Genomic DNA, 19,211 nt, shown 5'->3' on the forward strand with positions numbered 1-19,211 from the left:
AGTTAATTCACCTATTCCAGTCCATCTTAGTTTGCTGATTCCTAGAATGTCAACATTCACTCTTGCCATTTCCTGTTTGACCACTTCCAATTTGCCTTGATTCATGGACCTAACGTTCCAGGTTCCTATGCAATATTGCTCTTTACAGCATCAGACCTTGCTTCTATCACCAGTCACATCCACAACTTGGTATTGTTTTTGCTTTGGCTCCATCCCTTCATTCTTTCTGGAGTTATTTCTCCACTGATCTCCAGTAGCATATTGGGCACTTACCGACCTGAGGAGTTCCTCTTTCAGTATCCTATCATTTTGCCCTTTCATACTGTTCATGGGGTTCTCAAGGCAAGAATACTGAAGTGGTTTGCCATTCCCTTCTCCAGTGGACCACATTCTGTCAGACCTCTCCACCATGACCCTTCCATCTTGGGTGGCCCCACAGCATGGCTAGTTTCATTGAGTTAGACAAGGCTGTGGTCCATGTGATCAGATTGGCTAGTTTTCTGTGAGTATGGTTTCAGTGTGTCTGCTCTCTGATGCCCTCGCACAATAACTACTATCTTACTTGGGTTTCTCTTACCTTGGACCTGGGGTGCTTCTTCACGGCTGCTCCAGCAAAGCACAGATGCTGCTCCTTATCTTGGACAAGTTGCCCCTCCCGACCTTGAACATGGAGTAGCTCCTCTCGGCTCTCCTGCTTGCAGCCACTGCTCCTTGGAGGTGGGGTTGCTCCTCTTGGCCACTGCCCCTGACCTCGGACGTGGGGTAGCTCCTCTTGGCTGCTCCTGTGCTGTCGCAGCCTGGCACGGGGACATAAAAGGGACAGAGAAATCTTCTGACACAGACATCAGAAGAGGGACAGAGAATACCCCCCTCACTAGAGTTAGCTATGGAGTTATATACTTTTTAATTAATTATTACAGTAAATCAAAAGAATGTCTCAAGTTTGTGAAAATTTTACCAGACCCACTCCCACAATTTACATTTTAGGATAACAGGCTTAGAACTTAGTAATAGAAAGATCCTACCAAACCCACTCCCATAATATACATTCTAAGATATCAGGTTTCTCAAGAAGGTCAGGAAGCAATAGTTAGAACTGGACATGAAACAATAGACTGGTTCCAAATAGGAATGGGAATTTGAGTGAACTTCGGGAGTTGGTGATGGACAGGGAGGCCTGGCGTGCTGCGATTCATGGGGTTGCAAAGAGTCGGACACGACTAAAGTGACTTTGCAGCAGCAGTACAGGAGAAGGCAATGGCACCCCACTCCAGTACTTTTGCCTGGAAAATCCCATGGACGGAGGACCCTGGTGGGCTGCAGTCCATGGGGTCGCTAGAGTCAGACACGACTGAGTGACTTCACTTTCACTTTTCACTTTCATACATTGGAGAAGGAAACAGCAACCCACTCCAGTGTTCTTGCCTGGAGAATCCCAGAGACGAGGGAGCCTGGTGGGCTGCCGTCTATGGGGTCGCACAGAGTCAGACATGATTGAAGCGACTTAGCAGCCTCAGCAGCAGTACAGAGTTTAAACTGAGTTTTTTGTTGTGTAATCATCAGTTTCAGGCTTAAAAAAAAAAAAAAAATTATGTGACTAAGACAAATGAATGTAGAGGAAAAAAAAAAGTTTGTCTTTTCCTCCTCCTCAAGAACCCCAGACCTCTCTCTCCTCAGGGACCTCTAGACTTCTTATCAACCTGCCTAGGAATTGACTTTCTCAATACAAAACCAGAATATCACCGTTTTATTACTCCTAGTGTTCACTTGCAAGTATAATTGGTAGAATTACTAGATTGGGGAGGAGTTGCCTTTGTTAAAAAGAACATTTTATTTTTTTAAAACACAAGTTATTGATTTATACTAGAGACAGAAGGGGAGAAGGCAATGGCACCCCACTCCAGTACTCTTGCCTGGAAAATCCCATGGATGAAGGAGCCTGGTAGGCTGAAGTCCATGGGGTCGCTAAGAGTCAGACACGACTGAGCGAGTTCACTTTAACTTTTCACTTTCATGCATTGGAGGAGGAAATGGCAACCCACTCCAGTGTTCTTGCCTGGAGAATCCCAGGGACGGCAGGGCCTGGTGGGCTGCCATCTATGGGGTCACACAGAGTCGGACATGCCTGAAGCGACTTAGCAGCAGCAGCAGCAGAGACAGAAGAGAAGATAATCTATCCTTTTATGAAAGCATAGCTACTTTTGATACTTGCCTGCGATTAGAATGGGGCAACTCATGGCTTTAAAATTCAGACTCTCCATAGGATAGTACCATTTGAGTGCATTACGTAGAAGTTGAGAGGAATAAGTAAAATTCTTGCCTGGGGGGTGTGTTGGGGGCTGGGGAAGAATGACTCTTGTTAGCTTCCTGTGTCTATCTAAAGGCCAGTCAACTTTTCCATTATCCATTCATTCTTAAAACAGTATTTACTAAGCATTTCCTGTGTGAATGTACTACCTCTACGTAAATTACAAGACTGTTTAACTACATAGACTCTACCTATGTACAGGAAGAGGTACTGGGAGGAGGTGGTGAACTCATAACTGCAGATGGCTTTGCCAGGAACATTCGAGGCCTCCATATTGTCTGAGGCTTCCTCTTTCATCTGTCACATATGACTACTCCTTCCTGCTGCCAAATTCTTAGTGATATAGTTATCTACAGGAATTCTCTGCTTTGTTTATGGGACTTCATAGTCCTGGGCCTGCAATGAATATGATGCTAAGGCAGCATGTGGTAAGGAGCTTCATTTATCTGGAAAGATTCCACTTCTGCACTGTGGTAGGCATTATGGGTCATAAGAACAATCATTCTTATAGTTTGACTAGGTTTTTATAGTCTAGGACCATGGGGCAATACTCCTTTGCTTATTTAGGGGAACACCTGTTCACTTCAGATGGGCGTTCTTGCCCTTAGGCATCAGAGGGAATAACATGTCTAGGATGTTACAGTCTTCTTATTTTCCCCACAGGATTCGTCATTTCAATATTCAATAGAAAAAAAATCTTTTGGGGGGGGTAGATTACTATATTTTGTAAAAACTACAAAGGCCCTTGTGAATTCTAAGGAAGTGGAAAGAGAAGAAGGCATGGATACGAAGTCAGCATGAGAAATGTTTGTGACAAAGTAGTGAGGATATTTGTCACTTGCACTGTGACAAATCCCCTTCCAGCTTCCATTTTGGTTATTTAAAAATACTGGAATGCGTTAAATTGGATGGAATCTCAAATTAAATTCCTTTGGGGAAAGTTGTTGCCAGAACATCTAATATGGGGTACTGGACAAGCATCTTAGGTGGGGACTCTGTATCAATTTTTTTTCCCATTAAAAACCTACATTCTTGCTATTTATACGGGTTTTCTTCTCCCTTTCTCCATCCCTTTTGCATCTGGTATTTCTCCCTCGACTCTTCCTTCTTTCCCAGGTGTGTTTGATAACTGCTCCCACGCTATCAGTGACAAGGGCTGGGCCCTGGGGATCCGCTCAGGGAAGGATGTGGGAAGGCGAGATGCTCGCTTCTTCTTCTCTCTTCGCACCGACCGAGTGAAGAAAGCCACCACTGTGATGGGCCACAGTCGCTACCAACCGGGCAAGTGGACCCACGTGGCAGCCACTTACGATGGACAGCGCATGGCCTTGTATGTGGATGGCACTCAGGTGGCTAGTAGTCCAGATCAGTCTGGTCCCCTGAACAGCCCCTTCATGGCATCTTGTCGCTCTCTCCTCCTTGGGGGGGACAGCTCGGAAGACGGGCACTCTTTCCGTGGACACCTGGGCATCCTGGTCTTCTGGTCGACAGCCCGCTCACAAAGCCACCTTCAGCACAGTCCTCAGCAGCCAATGGAGGTGGAGGATTTGACCACCCTGCTACTGACCGCCAGTTTTGAGCCCCTGGAAGAACAGTGGGTCCCTTTTAGAGATGGGAAGTACCCACGGCTTGAGGTTCTCCAGGGCTTTGAGTCAGAGCCTGAGATTCTGTCCCCTCTGCAGCCCCCGCTCTGTGGGCAGACAGCATGTGACAATGTGGAATTGATCTCTCAGTACAATGGGCACTGGCCCCTCCGGGGAGAGAAGGTGATCCGCTACCGGCTGGTGAACATCTATGACGACGAGGGTCTGAACCCCACGGTGAGTGAGGAGCAGATCCGTCGGCAGCACGAGGTGCTCAATGACGCCTTCAGCCGCTACAACATCAGCTGGCAGCTGAGCGTCCACCGCGTCCAAAACTCCACCCTGCGCCACCGCATCGTGCTGCTGAACTGCGAGCCCAGCAAAATTGGCAATGACCACTGTGACCCCGAGTGTGAGCACCCACTCACGGGCTATGATGGGGGTGACTGCCGCCTGCGGGGCCGGTGCTACCCCTGGAATCGCAAGGACGGGCGCTGCCATGTGGGGTGCAACAACATGCTGAACGACTTTGACGAGGGCGACTGCTGTGACCCAGACGTGGCCGAGGTGCGCAAGACCTGCTTTGACCCTGACTCACCCAGGAGGTAAGGGACCGGGGCCAGGGGGTATCCTGCTTGGAGGGTCATTCCTGACGTCGTTTTATCTTTTTGGCTTCTGGAAACAAAAGAGTGTTCACGCAACCTCCAAATAGAACAATTATCTACTCCACCAGATATCGGTGAGCTTTCATCAAGTACTAGATGCTGTGCTGGGTAATTAGGGACACACGGATGACTAAGATGAAAACACGACCCTTACAAACTCAGTTTATTTGAAGCACACAACTGTGGATGTGGTGTGAGCCGCACGTGCACCAGGTGCTTGAGATACAGGGAAGCTGAATGACTTTATCTGTCCAAGGAAGCCAGGGCATCTTTGCAGAGAACAAATGGGGTATACATTGATAGACAGCACTCATACAGGAGCCAGGAGACCCAGGTTTGATCCCTGGGTTGGGAAGACTCGCTGGAGGAGGAAATGGCAACCCACTCCAGTACTCTTGCCTGGAGAACTGCATGGACAGGCTACAGTCCATAGTATTGCAAAGAGTCGGACATGACTGATCAACTAACACTTTCACTTCCATTCTTTTCACAGTCTTTGGTTTCCAGCAAAGTAGTGCAAATTCATGAGGAGGCCCCGTGTGTGCTTAGTCTGTGACGTGGACTGAGCAGTTCAGCAGCTTTATGAACCTAAGATGTTTCACATCTAAGCACAATTGCAGGCTTCCTCTTTTGCTCCATTAAGTTTCATTCTCCACACAGTATTTGGAACAATCCCACTGGAAAGGTGCATCAGATCCGGTCACTTGCCTCCTTACATGTTTTCCTACTACACTTAGAATGAAACCCAAGCCCCACTCCTGCCTCCTGGATCACTACCCGACCCCTGTCTACCTCTCCAGCCTCTCTCCCACCCCAGCCTGGTTCTCCACACCCACACTACACAGCCTCGCAGACTCTAGTCTGTTCCATGGCACACATTAAGCTTGTCCCTGCCCCAGAGCTTTGCACTAGCTGTTTCACCTTGGAATCTTCTTTTCCTTAATCTTCCCTTGGTGAGTTTTCTCTTGTCATTCCAAAATCTATTTAAATGTCACCTCCTGGCGAGACCTTTCCTGATCACCCAATCTAAGTTGATTAGTCAATCTCTATTATGTCAACTAATTTAAATTATCTCCATAACACTTCTCACCTCTGGTGTTTTTCTTGTGCACTTGCTTATTTGTCTTTTCCTGGCCTGGAATATCAGTTCTTGTTACATTCCCAGTGCCTAGAGCAGCAGCTGAAACATAGTTGTCTATTTTATGTTTATTTTAATGAATAAATGAATCTGATGTGTCATCTGTTGTGAGACAGAAGCCAATAGGAGGATTTCTGCTTGATGGTTGATGCCAGGGTTGAGGACTATTAGAGGGAGTTAAGAAAGGATAGAGATGGTGGTAAACTTGTTGATTTGTGCATATGGACAAGGGTTCCCTACTTATAACTTGTACCTTTGTATGAAATCTAAAATGCCTCACACCTGAGCTAGGGTGTTGTGTTGGTGGGAGGTGGGAGGATTGGATATCAGTTTCCACCCAATACCTGAATGGCTGCCTTTGAATTTTTTGGACACGATTTGTGTGGTAATTCGTGGTCTTGTGTGTGGGCTGTCCTCTTGATGCCCCTGTGTGTGGGTGGTTAGAACCAATTAATAGATTCTCCTATATCTCAGACATGTGATGTCAAAATGGTAAGATTTGCAAAGAGGGAACGGAGTTGAATTCCAGAGCCCTTGTTACTTATCCAGCTATGTAAATTGTACAGGTCACTTTTGGAAACCCAGATGTCTTGTCTGTAAAACAAGGGTTGCAGTAATACTTGGTGTTACCTATATCTTTGGGTTATTTTGTGAAGCAAATGAAATAAGTTACAGGAAATGTGTTAGTCACTCAGTCGTGTCTGACTCTTTACAACTGTAGCCCATTCATGGAATTCTCCAGGCAAGAATATTGGAGTGGGTAGCCATTCCCTTCTCCAGGGGATCTCCCTGACCCATTGAACTCGGATCTCCTGCATTGCAGGCAAATTCTTTACCATCTGAGCCACCAGGGAAGCAAGGTACAGGAAAGTGCTTGGTAACTCTAAAGTTTTCCTAGTACAAAAATAGTTCTAAACTAACATTAGTTATTATCATTATTAGAACTGACAGATGGGAAGCCTTTGTTTACATAATAATACCCAGGGAACTGATCATATTACCAGAAATATTTGCATAAGAAAGATTCTGTTTGGGTTTGGTTTTTAGATTTTGATAACCTTAAGCAGAAGCTAAACCTCACTAGCAACAGTGTTTGCCAACTCAGGATCTCCAGAGAGCTCTCCAGGCAAATCTGGCTTGTTCTCATTTGTCTACTAGCTCATTACAACAACACACTGCCTTGACTGACAGAGATGTCTTTCATGGTACCTACGCATCTTTCTCCTTAGAGTGGCCCTTATCTCTGAATCCTTACTGCCACTGCTCGTACCCAGGGGTTTATAACTTATTCACCTTACTCCTTCAGAGTTGCCATGGTAACTTATCCTTTTCTATCTGTGGACCCAGATGTGTTTCAAACTTTCTTACCCTTAGATGCAAAACTTGCTTTACGGAATAAAAGGAACTATTCATACTTTTTTGGTTGTTGATGTTGTTTAGTTGTTAAGTTGTATCTGACTCTTTTGTGACCCCATGGACTATAGCCCACCTGGTTCCACTGTCCATGGGGTTTCCTAGGCAAGAATACTAGAATGCTTGCCATTTCCTTCTCCAGGGGATGTTCCTGACCCAGGGATCAAACCTGAGTCTCCTGCATTGGCAGTCAGATTCTTTACCACTGAGCCACAGGGAAGCCCAAATAAATGTCCCTGGTTAAAATATCAAATGTACTGAAGACAACTGTACCAAAAAATAAGGAATGGCAATCCTCTGCCTAACTCTTCCTCGTCCTTCTCTACTCTCTAGCCTTACTCCTATCTTTAATTATTTTACTTGCCTTTTTGGTAATATCCAAACATTATATTTATATTACTTGATTCATCTATTTTACTTTAAAAAAAATTTTGGCAGGGAACATGCACATGGCTTGCATTAGTTCCCTGACCAGGGATCAAACCGACGCCTTTGGCAGTGAAAGTGCGGAGTCCGAACCACTGGATCAACTTATTTTCATCCATTTTAAACATTATGTTTAAACATGAGTTTTAAATATTATGACTTGCTTTTATTATAACGATGAGAGTTTTACTTTACTCCCACATTGCATCTGCATTTTTTAATATATTTTAAAATTAATGTTTTAATTTTACTGTTTGTAGTTGGCTCAGTTATATATATTTATAATATTGTGACTATAAAATATTTTTCTTTGGTTGCAGAACAAGGTTCTGTTCTATTACTATGCTTTCTTTCTGGCATAGCGCTTCCACTTCCACATACACATGGACCCTATCCCTTGAGTCTCTATTTCCTCCTTCCCTTCTATCTTCCTTCCTTTTTGATGTCTTCATTTTCAAATGCTTTATCATATCTATAGAATAGATAAATAGATCTATAGAAAGTGTCTTTTAATTTTTTTAACACTCCTCTGGAGCTCTCCCTTCCAGTTCATTCCACTTTTCTCTCCTCTTCCAACTTCACCAGTTATATTTAGTTCTGCTGCACAGTTGTTATCCTGAAATTTCTCATCACTGATTTTTTGGGAGGATTGGAGTCACTGTGTCCTGAATTGCATGAATATCTCTTAATTTAAAGCTTAATTTTTTCCTGGAAAACCTCCTTAAGTAACTTTCTAAGAAAGGATGTTTTAGATAACTTTTCCAGAAAAGCATTTCTCAAAATGCTTTTATTTTGCCTTTACCCAAAACGGATAGTTTGTCCTGGTGTAAAATTTGAGTTGGGAAATATTTTCTCTTAAATTTTTGAAGAAATTCATTAATTGTCTCTAGCTTCTATTCTAATAATTATGTGTTTTAGAGGTGAATTTTTTTCCTATTAAAAATCATTTTGGATTTTTAGCCATGTTACTTTAGGGATTTTATGATAATTTTTTGAAGGGTTGGCCTTTCATTCTTCTTTTGTTGATATTCAATGATTCTTTCAGTTTGGACACATGCCTCTTGTTGTCGTCGTTGTTGTTGATCAGTTGTTCAGTACTCAGTCGTGTCCGACTCTTTGAGGCCCCACGGACTGCAGCATGCCAAGCTTCCCTGTCCTTCACCATCTCCGAGGCTTGTTCAATCTCATGTCCACTGAGTGATGCCATCCTTATCTCTAGCAAATTTTCTGAAATTATTAGGTTGATATTTCTTAATTCTCTGATCTCTTTTTCCCCTCTGAACCTTCTGAGGATGATCTGAATTTATTCTGTCCTTTTTCTCTCATATGTTCCATCTCATTGTTATTTAGTTCTATTTTTTGGAGATTTCCTTGAGTTTATCTTCTAAATCTTCTGCTGAATTTTTTTTTTAATCTTAGCAATCATATATTTAAGACTTTACTCTGATTTTTCTATATTAGTCTGTTTTTAAGGGTGCAGCCATTTTCTGAGGCTAAAAGTAAGATGAATTCTGAATTTTTTTCCTGGTGCAGTATATTTGATTCATCTGTAGTCAACTTTTATTTTTCCTTTTTTTCCCCTCTTAATTCTGATCTGTCTTTCATGCTGGTGGATTTTCTCAAGTGCATAGTGCTTATTCACAATAAGAAACAGACTTTTATAGCCCTATTATTATGATTTAAAAAAGGATACTTAATTGTGAATTTCTTCTTTTAGGGGGAGAATCCTGAAGACAGTGGGTTTTTTTTTCTCAGTTCCCTTATACTTATTTCATGTACAGACCTTTTATTCTACTCCACTTTCTCTGCTTTGTATTTCTTGTGTTAAATTTTTATTATTAAAAACATTGAATGTTTTTCATAACTCTTATTGGCAGGAACCATATTTTGAAAAACAATTATTTATCAAGTTTCTCTGATGTGCCAGACACAGTAAGACAAGCAAAGGGACAAATATAAAGAATACATAGAATAAGTGCTCATATCTTAGTGGAGGGGTTTAATAATTTTATCTAAATACCCAGGTTTAAATCCAGTCTGACCCACTAAAAGCAGAACATAGAGTGTAGACTGCTTTTCTGTGCCATTGCTTAGATTGTTTGAAAGGACTTTGGATTCACAGAGATGTAGATCTCTGGATTTCTATGAGGGCCTATGACTTAGTGGAGTTAGTGGTTGTCTCTGAACTAAATTACCAGTATCTAGCATCTCTATTCCGAGAAGGCAATGGCACCCCACTCCAGTACTCTTGCTTGGAAAATCCCATGTACGGAGGAGCCTGGTAGGCTGTAGTCCATGGGGTTGTGAAGAGTTGGACATGACTGAGCGACTTCACTTTCACTTTTCACTTTCATGCATTGGAGAAGGAAATGGCAACCCACTCCAGCATTCTTGCCTGGAGAATCCCAGGGACGGCGGAGCCTGGTGGGCTGCCGTCTATGGGGTCACACAGAGTTGGACACGACTGAAGTGACTTAGCAGCAGCAGCAGCAGCAGCATCTCTATGGAGCTTCCCTGATGGCTCAGCAAGTAAAAATTCACCTTCAGTGCAGGAGACACGGGAGACATAGATTTGATTCTTGGGTTGGGAAGATTCTCTGGAGAAGGAAATGGCAAACTGCTCCAGTATTCTCGCCTGGAAAAACCCCATGGACAGAGGAACCTGGTGGGCTATCGTTTAAAGCGTCTCAGAGAGTCAGACACGACTAAGCATTCAGGTACCACACGGCAAGGCATGGCATAGCATCTGTATTGTTACAATTAAATCACAGTGCTCAAGTTCACAGTCCCTTTATTCTGTGACTCTGAAGAACCCAACTTCTACAAATGTTTTATCAGACATTTTTTGAGGAGCAGAGTGTGTCAGGCACAGAATCCCTCTGTTCAGGAACTCACAGCGTTGGTTGGAAAGTGGGGGACACATCTACAGACAGATCACTAACATGCAAGCACAGTGATGGCTCTATGAACAATCCTCTTCATTTTTCCAATCCTACTTAGTGTTCCCTCTTCCCCCACCCACAGCAAGAAACCAGAAATGTAGCCCAAAGGAGTTCCTCTCCCAAAGGCTCTGAGATGAGGAGGGAGTCTGAGGACTCCCACACCAAACATCTGTAACCCAGATGCACCTATCAAAGGCAGAGTATTTATCAGACTTGGGACTGGTCAGAAGGAGATATGAATTATAGATAACATTACCCAGCCAGTTGAGCAGAATTACCAAGATAGAGAAATTTGGCTTGTGGAAAGTGAAGGCTACATAGGCCAGATGTCTATTTCTACATCGTAGCTACCCTAAGAGAGGGTCTACAATTGCTGTGGGAAAGAGGGCTTGAAAGTCCTCTTTAGTAAAATCCCAAATGTCGTTGGCTACTCCCTATGATGCATCTTAGAAAGCCAAGCGAAGGGAATGTCTATGCCCTAAGGGAAACCCAGCTTTCCTGACCTTTGCAGTCTGCAGCTTCTTTTTTGGTCATGATTTATTTTTGTTGTTTTTCTCTCTAAAATTATGTCCCAGAGATGAAGGGTGCTTTGTTGCTGAATCTACTTTCCATCCCTCATTCTCCCTCCCCTTTTCACATGAGTTTAGTATCCAACCAAGTCTAGAACATCGCGTTTACCTCTTTGCTTTGGTTTCTGTCAGATTTCATCACTCTATTATCATGTGGAGGAGGACAATCACCAAGTAAAAATAAATGACTGAGCATAGTTTAAGCGAGTCATTAGCCACCTAGTGTCACTATGCTCTGAAGCAGACAATGGGATGACGATGGCATGCATTTGTTTACTGATGCCTGTGGTGGGCTGAGGTCTCTGTGTCTTGGTGCCTCATTGTCTCTCCTCTGCCTCATTGCCTGAGTTTTGATGGTGAGGAGTTTGAGGGCAGAAAGACTATTGTATATAGCAATGCTAGAGCATGGTCCAGACTTGCATTTGTGCTAAGTTGCTTTAATCATGTCTTATTCTTTTGCAAGTCCATAACCTGTAGCCCACCTATCTCCTCTGTCCATGGGAATTCTCCAGGCAAGAATACTAGAGTGGGTTGCCATGCCCTCCTGCAGGGTACCTTCCCAACCCAGGGATCAAGCCCACGTCTTTTGTGTCTCCTGCATTTACAAACAGGTTCTTTACCACTAGTACCACTGGGGAAGCCCCAGAGCATGGTCCACTTCCCTCTAAACAGGTCCTCAAGAGGGTGGACTGGGAGGTGCCCTAAAGGAGCGTGCCAGAGAGTGGTGCCTGCAGTTGCATGCTCTTGGATGTGTATCTTAGGACAGGAGGGCAGATGCACATGACATCCAAGGGAACAGGTGGAGAAATGGGTGCTGCACAGAGCTGGGTGCTCTGGTTTAGCTGTGCTTTGCTCACTCACCTTCTGTGGCTGTTGAGCCAAAGGAACGGCTGGACTGGGCCCCTACAGAGGCAGATCTGTTAAACATCAGCCAGGCTTCATTATAGGTTTCTTTTGAAGTTGGGATTCAAAGTTCCCTGTAGCCAAAAAAAACATGGATGGGGAAAATAAGTGTAAGGGGGTAGAAGAGGGCAGAGAGAAAATAAATGAAGGAGAAACTTTAAAACTAAACAGCAAGAAAACCTCTGAACCTCTCTACTGCAATATGCAGAGGCCACACAAACTCTAAAGAAACAAATCTCACCTTCTCATACGCACTTTACCTGGCAAAGGGAATAGAAGGGAAGGAATAGGAGAATAACTTGCAGGTAAGCTCAGAAAGTGTACTAACAAATAGAAATGTCTCTCAGTTGCTTTCCTACAGGCCAATTTCTCCATAGTTTCAATAGGTACTATTTTATGGAGTAAATCATATCCACAATTTTTCTGTTCACTTAGCTGGCTCAGTGAATCTCTCTCCCCAGGTGAGTGGGGAGAGGTTGTTTTTCTCCTTTTCGGGGCTATTTTCTAGCCAAATAGGCCGACTTGTGAGAGAGCCTTGTGGTATGTCTGGGTTAAAAATATTTCCTCTTAGAAAAATTTTAGGAGAGACCCTGGTCTCCAAACACATTCAGTTGTTCAAGATACTTGGGTATTTTCCTAGGAGCTGGGGTTCTGGCCCTAGTACCCTGGCTGGATGCCAGTCTGTCTCAGAGGATTTCACTTAGGGATCTTTTCTTAGAATTTAAGCCTAGGAATCTGAAAGACAGCTGCACACTTACACATGTTTTCCTTTTTTTTCCCCCTCTAGGAACTCTGTTTGCATTTTACTTTAGTGACTGAATGGAAGTCGCAGAGAAGTAGGTTGGGGAGTGGATGGAATATGTAGTTTGGCCATCATGGGTTTTTCTGAAGATTTGTTTCACCTTCAGGAGGAAGATGCTGACTCACTTATTTTCTGAACCCTCACGTATCTCTCACTTCTCATCAGGAGCTCTATCTGCAGCAGTAGACCTGATTCTCTTCTCTTGATGCTTGGCTAATTCCTACTTTTAAGTCCAGTTCCCATGTCATTCCCTCTTTCCTAGGAATAGTCCTCTGTCCTCAAATAGAGGTTGGTTTGGTCGCTAAGTCATGCCCGACTTTTGTGAGCCCATGGACTATGGCCTTCCAGGTTCCTCTGTCCATGGGATTCTCCAGGCAAGAATACTGGAGTGGGTTGCCATTTTATCTCATTTGATCCCTCGTTCAGATGGGCTTCTCCAATGGCTCAGTGGGTAAAGAATTTGCCTGCAATGCAGGAGACACAGGAGACATGGGTTGGGAAGATCCCTGGAAAAGGAAACGGCAACCTGCTCTAATATTCTTGCCTGGGAAACCCCATGGACAGAGGAGCCTGGTGGGTTACAGTCCATAGGGTCTCAAAGAGTTGGACACGACTGAGTGACTAACAGACACACACACATTTCATTCGTACCACTCTTCATCCCCTATTGCCATCACTCTGCTCTAATCCCATTGTCTCTCACCTGTGTTATTACAATAGCCTCCTAAGAGGTCTCCCCACTTTCGCTCTTGCACACCACCTCTGCCCCGCCCGGGTCTGTTTTTAACATAGCAGCCAGAGTAACCCTAGTAGACTACACTTCAGTCCAGTCATTCTTCTGCCCGGATTCTGCAGCAGCTTCCCAGCTCACTCAGAGTCAAGGCCAACAGCAGTGCAGTGACCGACAGGGCCCTCACTGGTCTGATACCAGTTACTCTGTGGCCTCATCTCCCACCAGGCTTCCCTTGTGTGCTCCATTCCAGCCATAGTGGCCTTCTCATTGTCCCTTGGCTTAACAGACACACTCCTGCTGCATAAACTTCTCAGTGACTTTTCATTCTGCTGGAATGTTCATCCTCCAGATTCCTACATGGCTTGTGTTCCCACTTCCTTCCAGGCTTTTTTTCAAAGTCACCTTCTAGTGAAGCCTTTCCTGGTGACCTCACTTAAAATCCCAATTCCTCTAACTCTTCGTGATTTCTTCTCTGTTTTATTTTTCTTTTTAGAATCTGACACTAACAGGCTACATATTTTTAATTGTTGCTTAATGTCCATATTCTCCATTAGAATGCAAGTTCCATTAGAGAGGGAGTTTTCGTATATTTGAGTTATTATTTACCCTAGCACTTAGAAAAACAAATGCTATGAGTGTTCAAGAAATAACTGTTGAATAAACGAATATTCTTATCCTCATATAGTGGTTGGCAAACTATGTCCTGTGGACTAAATTTATCTAAGGACCTGTTTTTGTAAATTAATTTTTATCAGAATGAAGTCACATGCATTTATTCACATGTTGTCTATCACTGCTTTCATGTGGCAGAGTTGTGTAGTTACAACAGAAACTGTGTGGCCCACAAAACCTGAAATATTTGCTATTTGGCCTTTTACAGAGAAAGTTTGCCAAGTCCTTGAGTATGTACTTACCACACAATGTTATAATTACGTAAGCTTCCCAGGTGGCACTAGTGGTAAAAACCCACCTGCCAATACAGGAGACTTAAGAGACTCAGGCTCAATCCCTTGGTCAGAAAGATCCTGGAGAAGGAAATGGCAACCCACTGCCATATTCTTGCCTGGAGAATCCCATGGACAGAGGAGCCCAGAAAAATATGGTCCATAGGATGGCAAAGATTGGACACGACTGAAGGGACTTAGTGTGCACACATTCATGCATTATCATTGTCTATTGTTATTTGTCTCTTGTACAAAACTTTAGGCTATTTATTCATAGTTCTTGCAACATAGGAAGCACTCAATTGATATTTTTTAAATGAATTGACATATATATGAATGCAAAATCAGTGACACGGGGGAAATGACAGTGTTGGGCAAGGGTTTCGGAAGGGTAGAGTATGCTACTCTGTATTGAAGGAAGACAGGTATTCAGAATCTATATTCTAGCCATCCTTCCTGCTGGCTCCCTTACTGTGGTAGGATTGCCATATTCAGATGTAAGTGAAATAACTAAAGATACCCATGAAAAGTTAATGTATTAGCTGAGCGAAAGGCTGTAAGCCATTTTAAAAACAATTTTGCTTATTTATTTTATTTTTGGTTGCACCATGTCTTTGCTGATGTTCAAGGGCTTTTCCCTGGTTGCAATGCACAGACTTCTCATTGCAGTGGCCTCTCTTGTTGCAGAGCACAGGCTCTAGGCATGTGGATTCAGTAGTCGTAGCACATGGGCTCAGTAGTTGTAGCTTACGGGCCCTAGAATGTGTGCGCTTCAATAGTCTGGCTCCCGGGCTCTAGAGCACAGGCTCAGTAGTTGTGGTGCACAGGCTTAGTTAGCCTGCAGCATATGCAGTCTTCCCAGACAAGACATTGAACCCATGTCTCCTGCATTGGCAGGTGGATTCTTCACAACTGAGCCACCAGGAAAGACCCCTGGGAAGCCATTTTACTCATTGTCTCATTATTTGAGTGACTAAACTCCCAGATGGCTCTGAAACTATGAAACATGGAGTAAAGTTTATAATCAGAGAAATAGTCAATTAAAGTAGCCAGGAAGTAAGATGCATCCTCATTAGCTGGAGAGACAGTGAATGAGAGAAAGAGCAGACTCCGCAAAGGGGTGCTGCTGCTGCTGCTGCTGCTAAGTCACTTCAGTCGTGTCTGACTATGTGCGACCCCATAGATGGCAGCCCACCAGTCTCCCCAGTCCCTGGGATTCTCCAGGCAAGAACACTGGAGTGTATTGCCATTTCCTTCTCCAATGCATGAAAGTGAAAAGTGAAAGTGAAGTTGCTCAGTTGTGTCCGACTCCTATCGACCCCCTGGACTGCAGCCTACCAGGCTCCTCCGCCCATGGGATTTTCCAGGCAAGAGTACTGGAGTGGGGTGCCATTGCCTTCTCCGAAAGGGGTGCAGAGCCCTTCAATGGGTAATGGCCTCTTTGAGGTGATGTCAGAGATTAGCCAAGTTCCTACCAAACATTTAGCTTTTGTGGTGGTAAAAAACAGAAATTCACTCAAGTTAGCTTAAAAAAAAAAAAAAAAAAGGATTTTTTGTACAATTACAAATGGACTGGAGCTACAAGGCTGCTAGGGACTAAGGCAGGTTTTGTGCTTCGTTTCTCTGCAAGGTTCTCTGCATCTTAGTGCATCTGCACCATTCACACCTTGGTCCTAGTTTGCTGGATTACTCGTAGTTCCTATTCTCGTATGGCTTTGGTTTAAAACAACTCAGCTTTCTGTGGCTCCTGCTTTATCTCATTGAGTCTTAAGATTCATATCCAATTGCTAATTGCCTCAGCCTCTTGCAAATTGTTGCTCAAATTCTGCAGATAATCAACAATGACTTGGCCTAACTCATCTCTACACATCAGGCTAGAAATCATAGGTTTCTGGCCAGCTTTGAATTTAAGCAACTGTGGCCAAAAAACAGGATGACAGGGAGGGCGCCTCAGGGTTCCAAGGCAACATCACTCAACTGGTGCCAACACTCTGGGTAGAGCAAGCTGGTTTTTCATCTTTACTTCTTGGAGACTCCTGACATGCATAATTTCTTAAAGAGCTTCACGACCCAGATAATCAGGATGGTGTGATCACTCACCTAGAGCCAGACATCTTGGAATGTGAAGTCAAGTGGTCCTTAGAAAGCATCACTATGAACAAAGCTAGTGGAGGTGATGGAATTCCAGTGGAGCTATTTCAAATCCTGAAAGATGATGCTGTGAAAGTGCTGCACTCAATATGCCAGCACATTTGGAAAATTCAGCAGTGGCCACAGGACTGGAAAAGGTTAGTTTTCATTCCAATCCCAAAGAAAGGCAATGCCAAAGAATGCTCAAACTACCGCACAATTACAGTCATCTCACACGCTAGTAAAATAATGCTCAAAATTCTCCAAGCCAGGCTTCAGCAATATGTGAACTGCGAACTTCCAGATGTTCAAGCTGATTTTAGAAAAGGCAGAGGAACCAGAGACCAAATTGCCAACATCCGCTGGATCATGGAAAAAGCAAGAGAGTTCTAGAAAAACATCTATTTCTGCCTTATTGACTATGCCAAAGCCTTTGACTGTGTGGATCACAATAAACTGTGGAAAATTCTGAAAGATGGGAATACCAGACCACCTGACCTGCCTCTTGAGAAACCTGTATGCAGGTCAGGAAGCAACAGTTAGAACTGGACATGGAATAACAGACTGGTTCCAAATAGGAAAAGGAGTACATCAAGGCTGTATGTTGTCACCTTGCTTATTTAACTTCTATGCAGAGTACATTATGAGAAACGCTGGGCTGGAAGAAGCACAAGCTGGAATCAAGATTGCCAGGAGAAATGTCAATAACCTCAGATATGCAGATAACACCACCCTTATGGCAGAAAGTGAAGAGGAACTAAAAAGCCTCTTGAAGAAAGTGAAAGAGGAGATTGAAAAAGTTGGCTTAAAGCTCAACATTCAGAAAATGAAGATCATGGTATCTGGTCCCATCACTTCATGGGAAATAGATGAGGAAACTGTGGCAGACTTTAATTTTTTGGGCTCCAAAATCACTGCAGACGGTGATTGCAGCCATGAAATTAAAAGACGCTTATTCCTTGGAAGGAAAGTTATGACCAACCTAGATAGCGTATTGAAAAGCAGAGACATTACTTTGCCAACAAAGGTCCATCTAGTCAAGGCTATGGTTTTTCCTGTGGTCATGTATGGATGTGAGAGTTGGACTGTGAAGAAAGCTGAGCACCGAAGAATTGATGCTTTTGAACTGTGGTGTTGGAGAAGACTCTTGAGAGTCCCTTGGACTGCAAGGAGATCCAACCAGCCAATTCTAAAGGAGATCAGTCCTGGGTGTTCATTGGAAGGACTGATGCTGAAGCTGAAACTCCTGTACTTTGGCCACCTCATGCAAAGAGTTGACTCATTGGAAAAGACCCTGATGCTGCGAGGGATTGGGGGCAGGAGGATAAGGGGATGACAGAGGATGAGATGGCTGGATGGCATCACCAACTTACAATGTGAACATAATTGTAAGCATAAGCTTTGTATGAATCAAAAGTGTGATGTGGCCATTAAAAGTGTGCCAACAATTTGGGGCTCTCTTAAAAAGGGATAAAGTGTTCAGATGACTGGAAGAGATGCTCTGAGTCCTGATCAGGCTCTATCTGGAGCCTAGGCTCAGTTCTGGGCAGCAGGTTTTATGAGGAACACCAGCAACCTGGAGGACATCCAAAGTTTGGGGAAGAGAGTAATGATGAGCAAGATGGTAAAATGGCCCTGTTTCCCTTCAGATGTGGATTTTTAACTTTTCCCTACTTGACTAAGGAATGAGCCTAAATAGTCGTGTGTTTTTTTAAGAAGTCACAACGGCCTCTTTTATATCTTATTCATTCTATTCATTCATCTTCTCATTCATTAATTCATTGTTTCTAACAAATGTTTATTAGGTGGCTACTGTGTTTTAGTGGAGAAGGAAATGGCAAACCTACTCCAGTAGTCTTGATGAGAGAACTCCATGGACAGAAGAGCCTGGCAGGCTACAGTCCATTGGGTCACAAACAGTCAGATGCAACTTAGCGACTGAACAACAACTATGTTTTAGACACAGTACCAGGCTCTAGGGATATGATTCTTGTCTGCAAATGAGTGCAGGTGGGAGAAACAAACACATATGAATATAATTGTAATGCTGCCACTGCTGCTGCTAAATCACTTCAGTCGTGTCTGACTCTGTGCGACCCCATAGACGGAAGCCCACCAGGCTCCCCTGTCCCTGGGATTCTCCAGGCAAGAACACTGGAGTGGGTTGCCATTTCCTTCTCCAATGCATGAAAGTGAAAAGTGGAAGTGAAGTCGCTCAGCTAAGTGCTATCTCTAGTCATCTTTGGTCCCCCTAAAGCCGAACTTCTGCATCAACTTACTTGTCTTTCTATTTTCAGTTTTTCTCCATCCTAACCTAAAAATTAACTCAGTTAACTCCTGCATCAGAGTAATCATTCTAAAATCATTTATGTGGAAGCACTCAATTGGGTAATAGAGATCAGAGGGGGGAGTATGCTAAGCAGAGGCTCAAGGTAAACAGAGAATCAGCAACTATCACATAGTATAAGGGGATTTCCTGGTGATTCAGTGGGAAAGAACCTTCCTGCAATGCAGGAGACACAGAAGATACAGGTTCTATCCCTGGGTCAGGAAGATCCCCCGGAGGAGGGCATGGCAACCTACTCCAATATTCTTGCCAGGAAAATCCCATGGTAGGCTACAGTCCACAGGGTCACAATGAGTCAGACATGACTG

At 43.7% G+C, this 19,211-nt stretch overlaps 1 protein-coding gene across 1 annotated transcript in view; it reads left to right on the forward strand.

The window, feature by feature from the left end:
• PAPPA2 (pappalysin 2) overlaps positions 1 to 19,211 on the forward strand; it is a 317,270-nt gene that overhangs the window by 46,742 nt on the left and 251,317 nt on the right. Inside the window, exon 2 of the mRNA XM_061383283.1 lies at positions 3,425 to 4,496. Within this exon, the coding sequence (XP_061239267.1) occupies positions 3,425 to 4,496 (1,072 nt within the window). The remainder of the gene's footprint in view (positions 1 to 3,424; positions 4,497 to 19,211) is intronic.

This window comes from Bos javanicus, chromosome 16 (genome assembly GCF_032452875.1).
Source record: "Bos javanicus breed banteng chromosome 16, ARS-OSU_banteng_1.0, whole genome shotgun sequence".
NCBI lineage: Eukaryota > Metazoa > Chordata > Mammalia > Artiodactyla > Bovidae > Bos > Bos javanicus.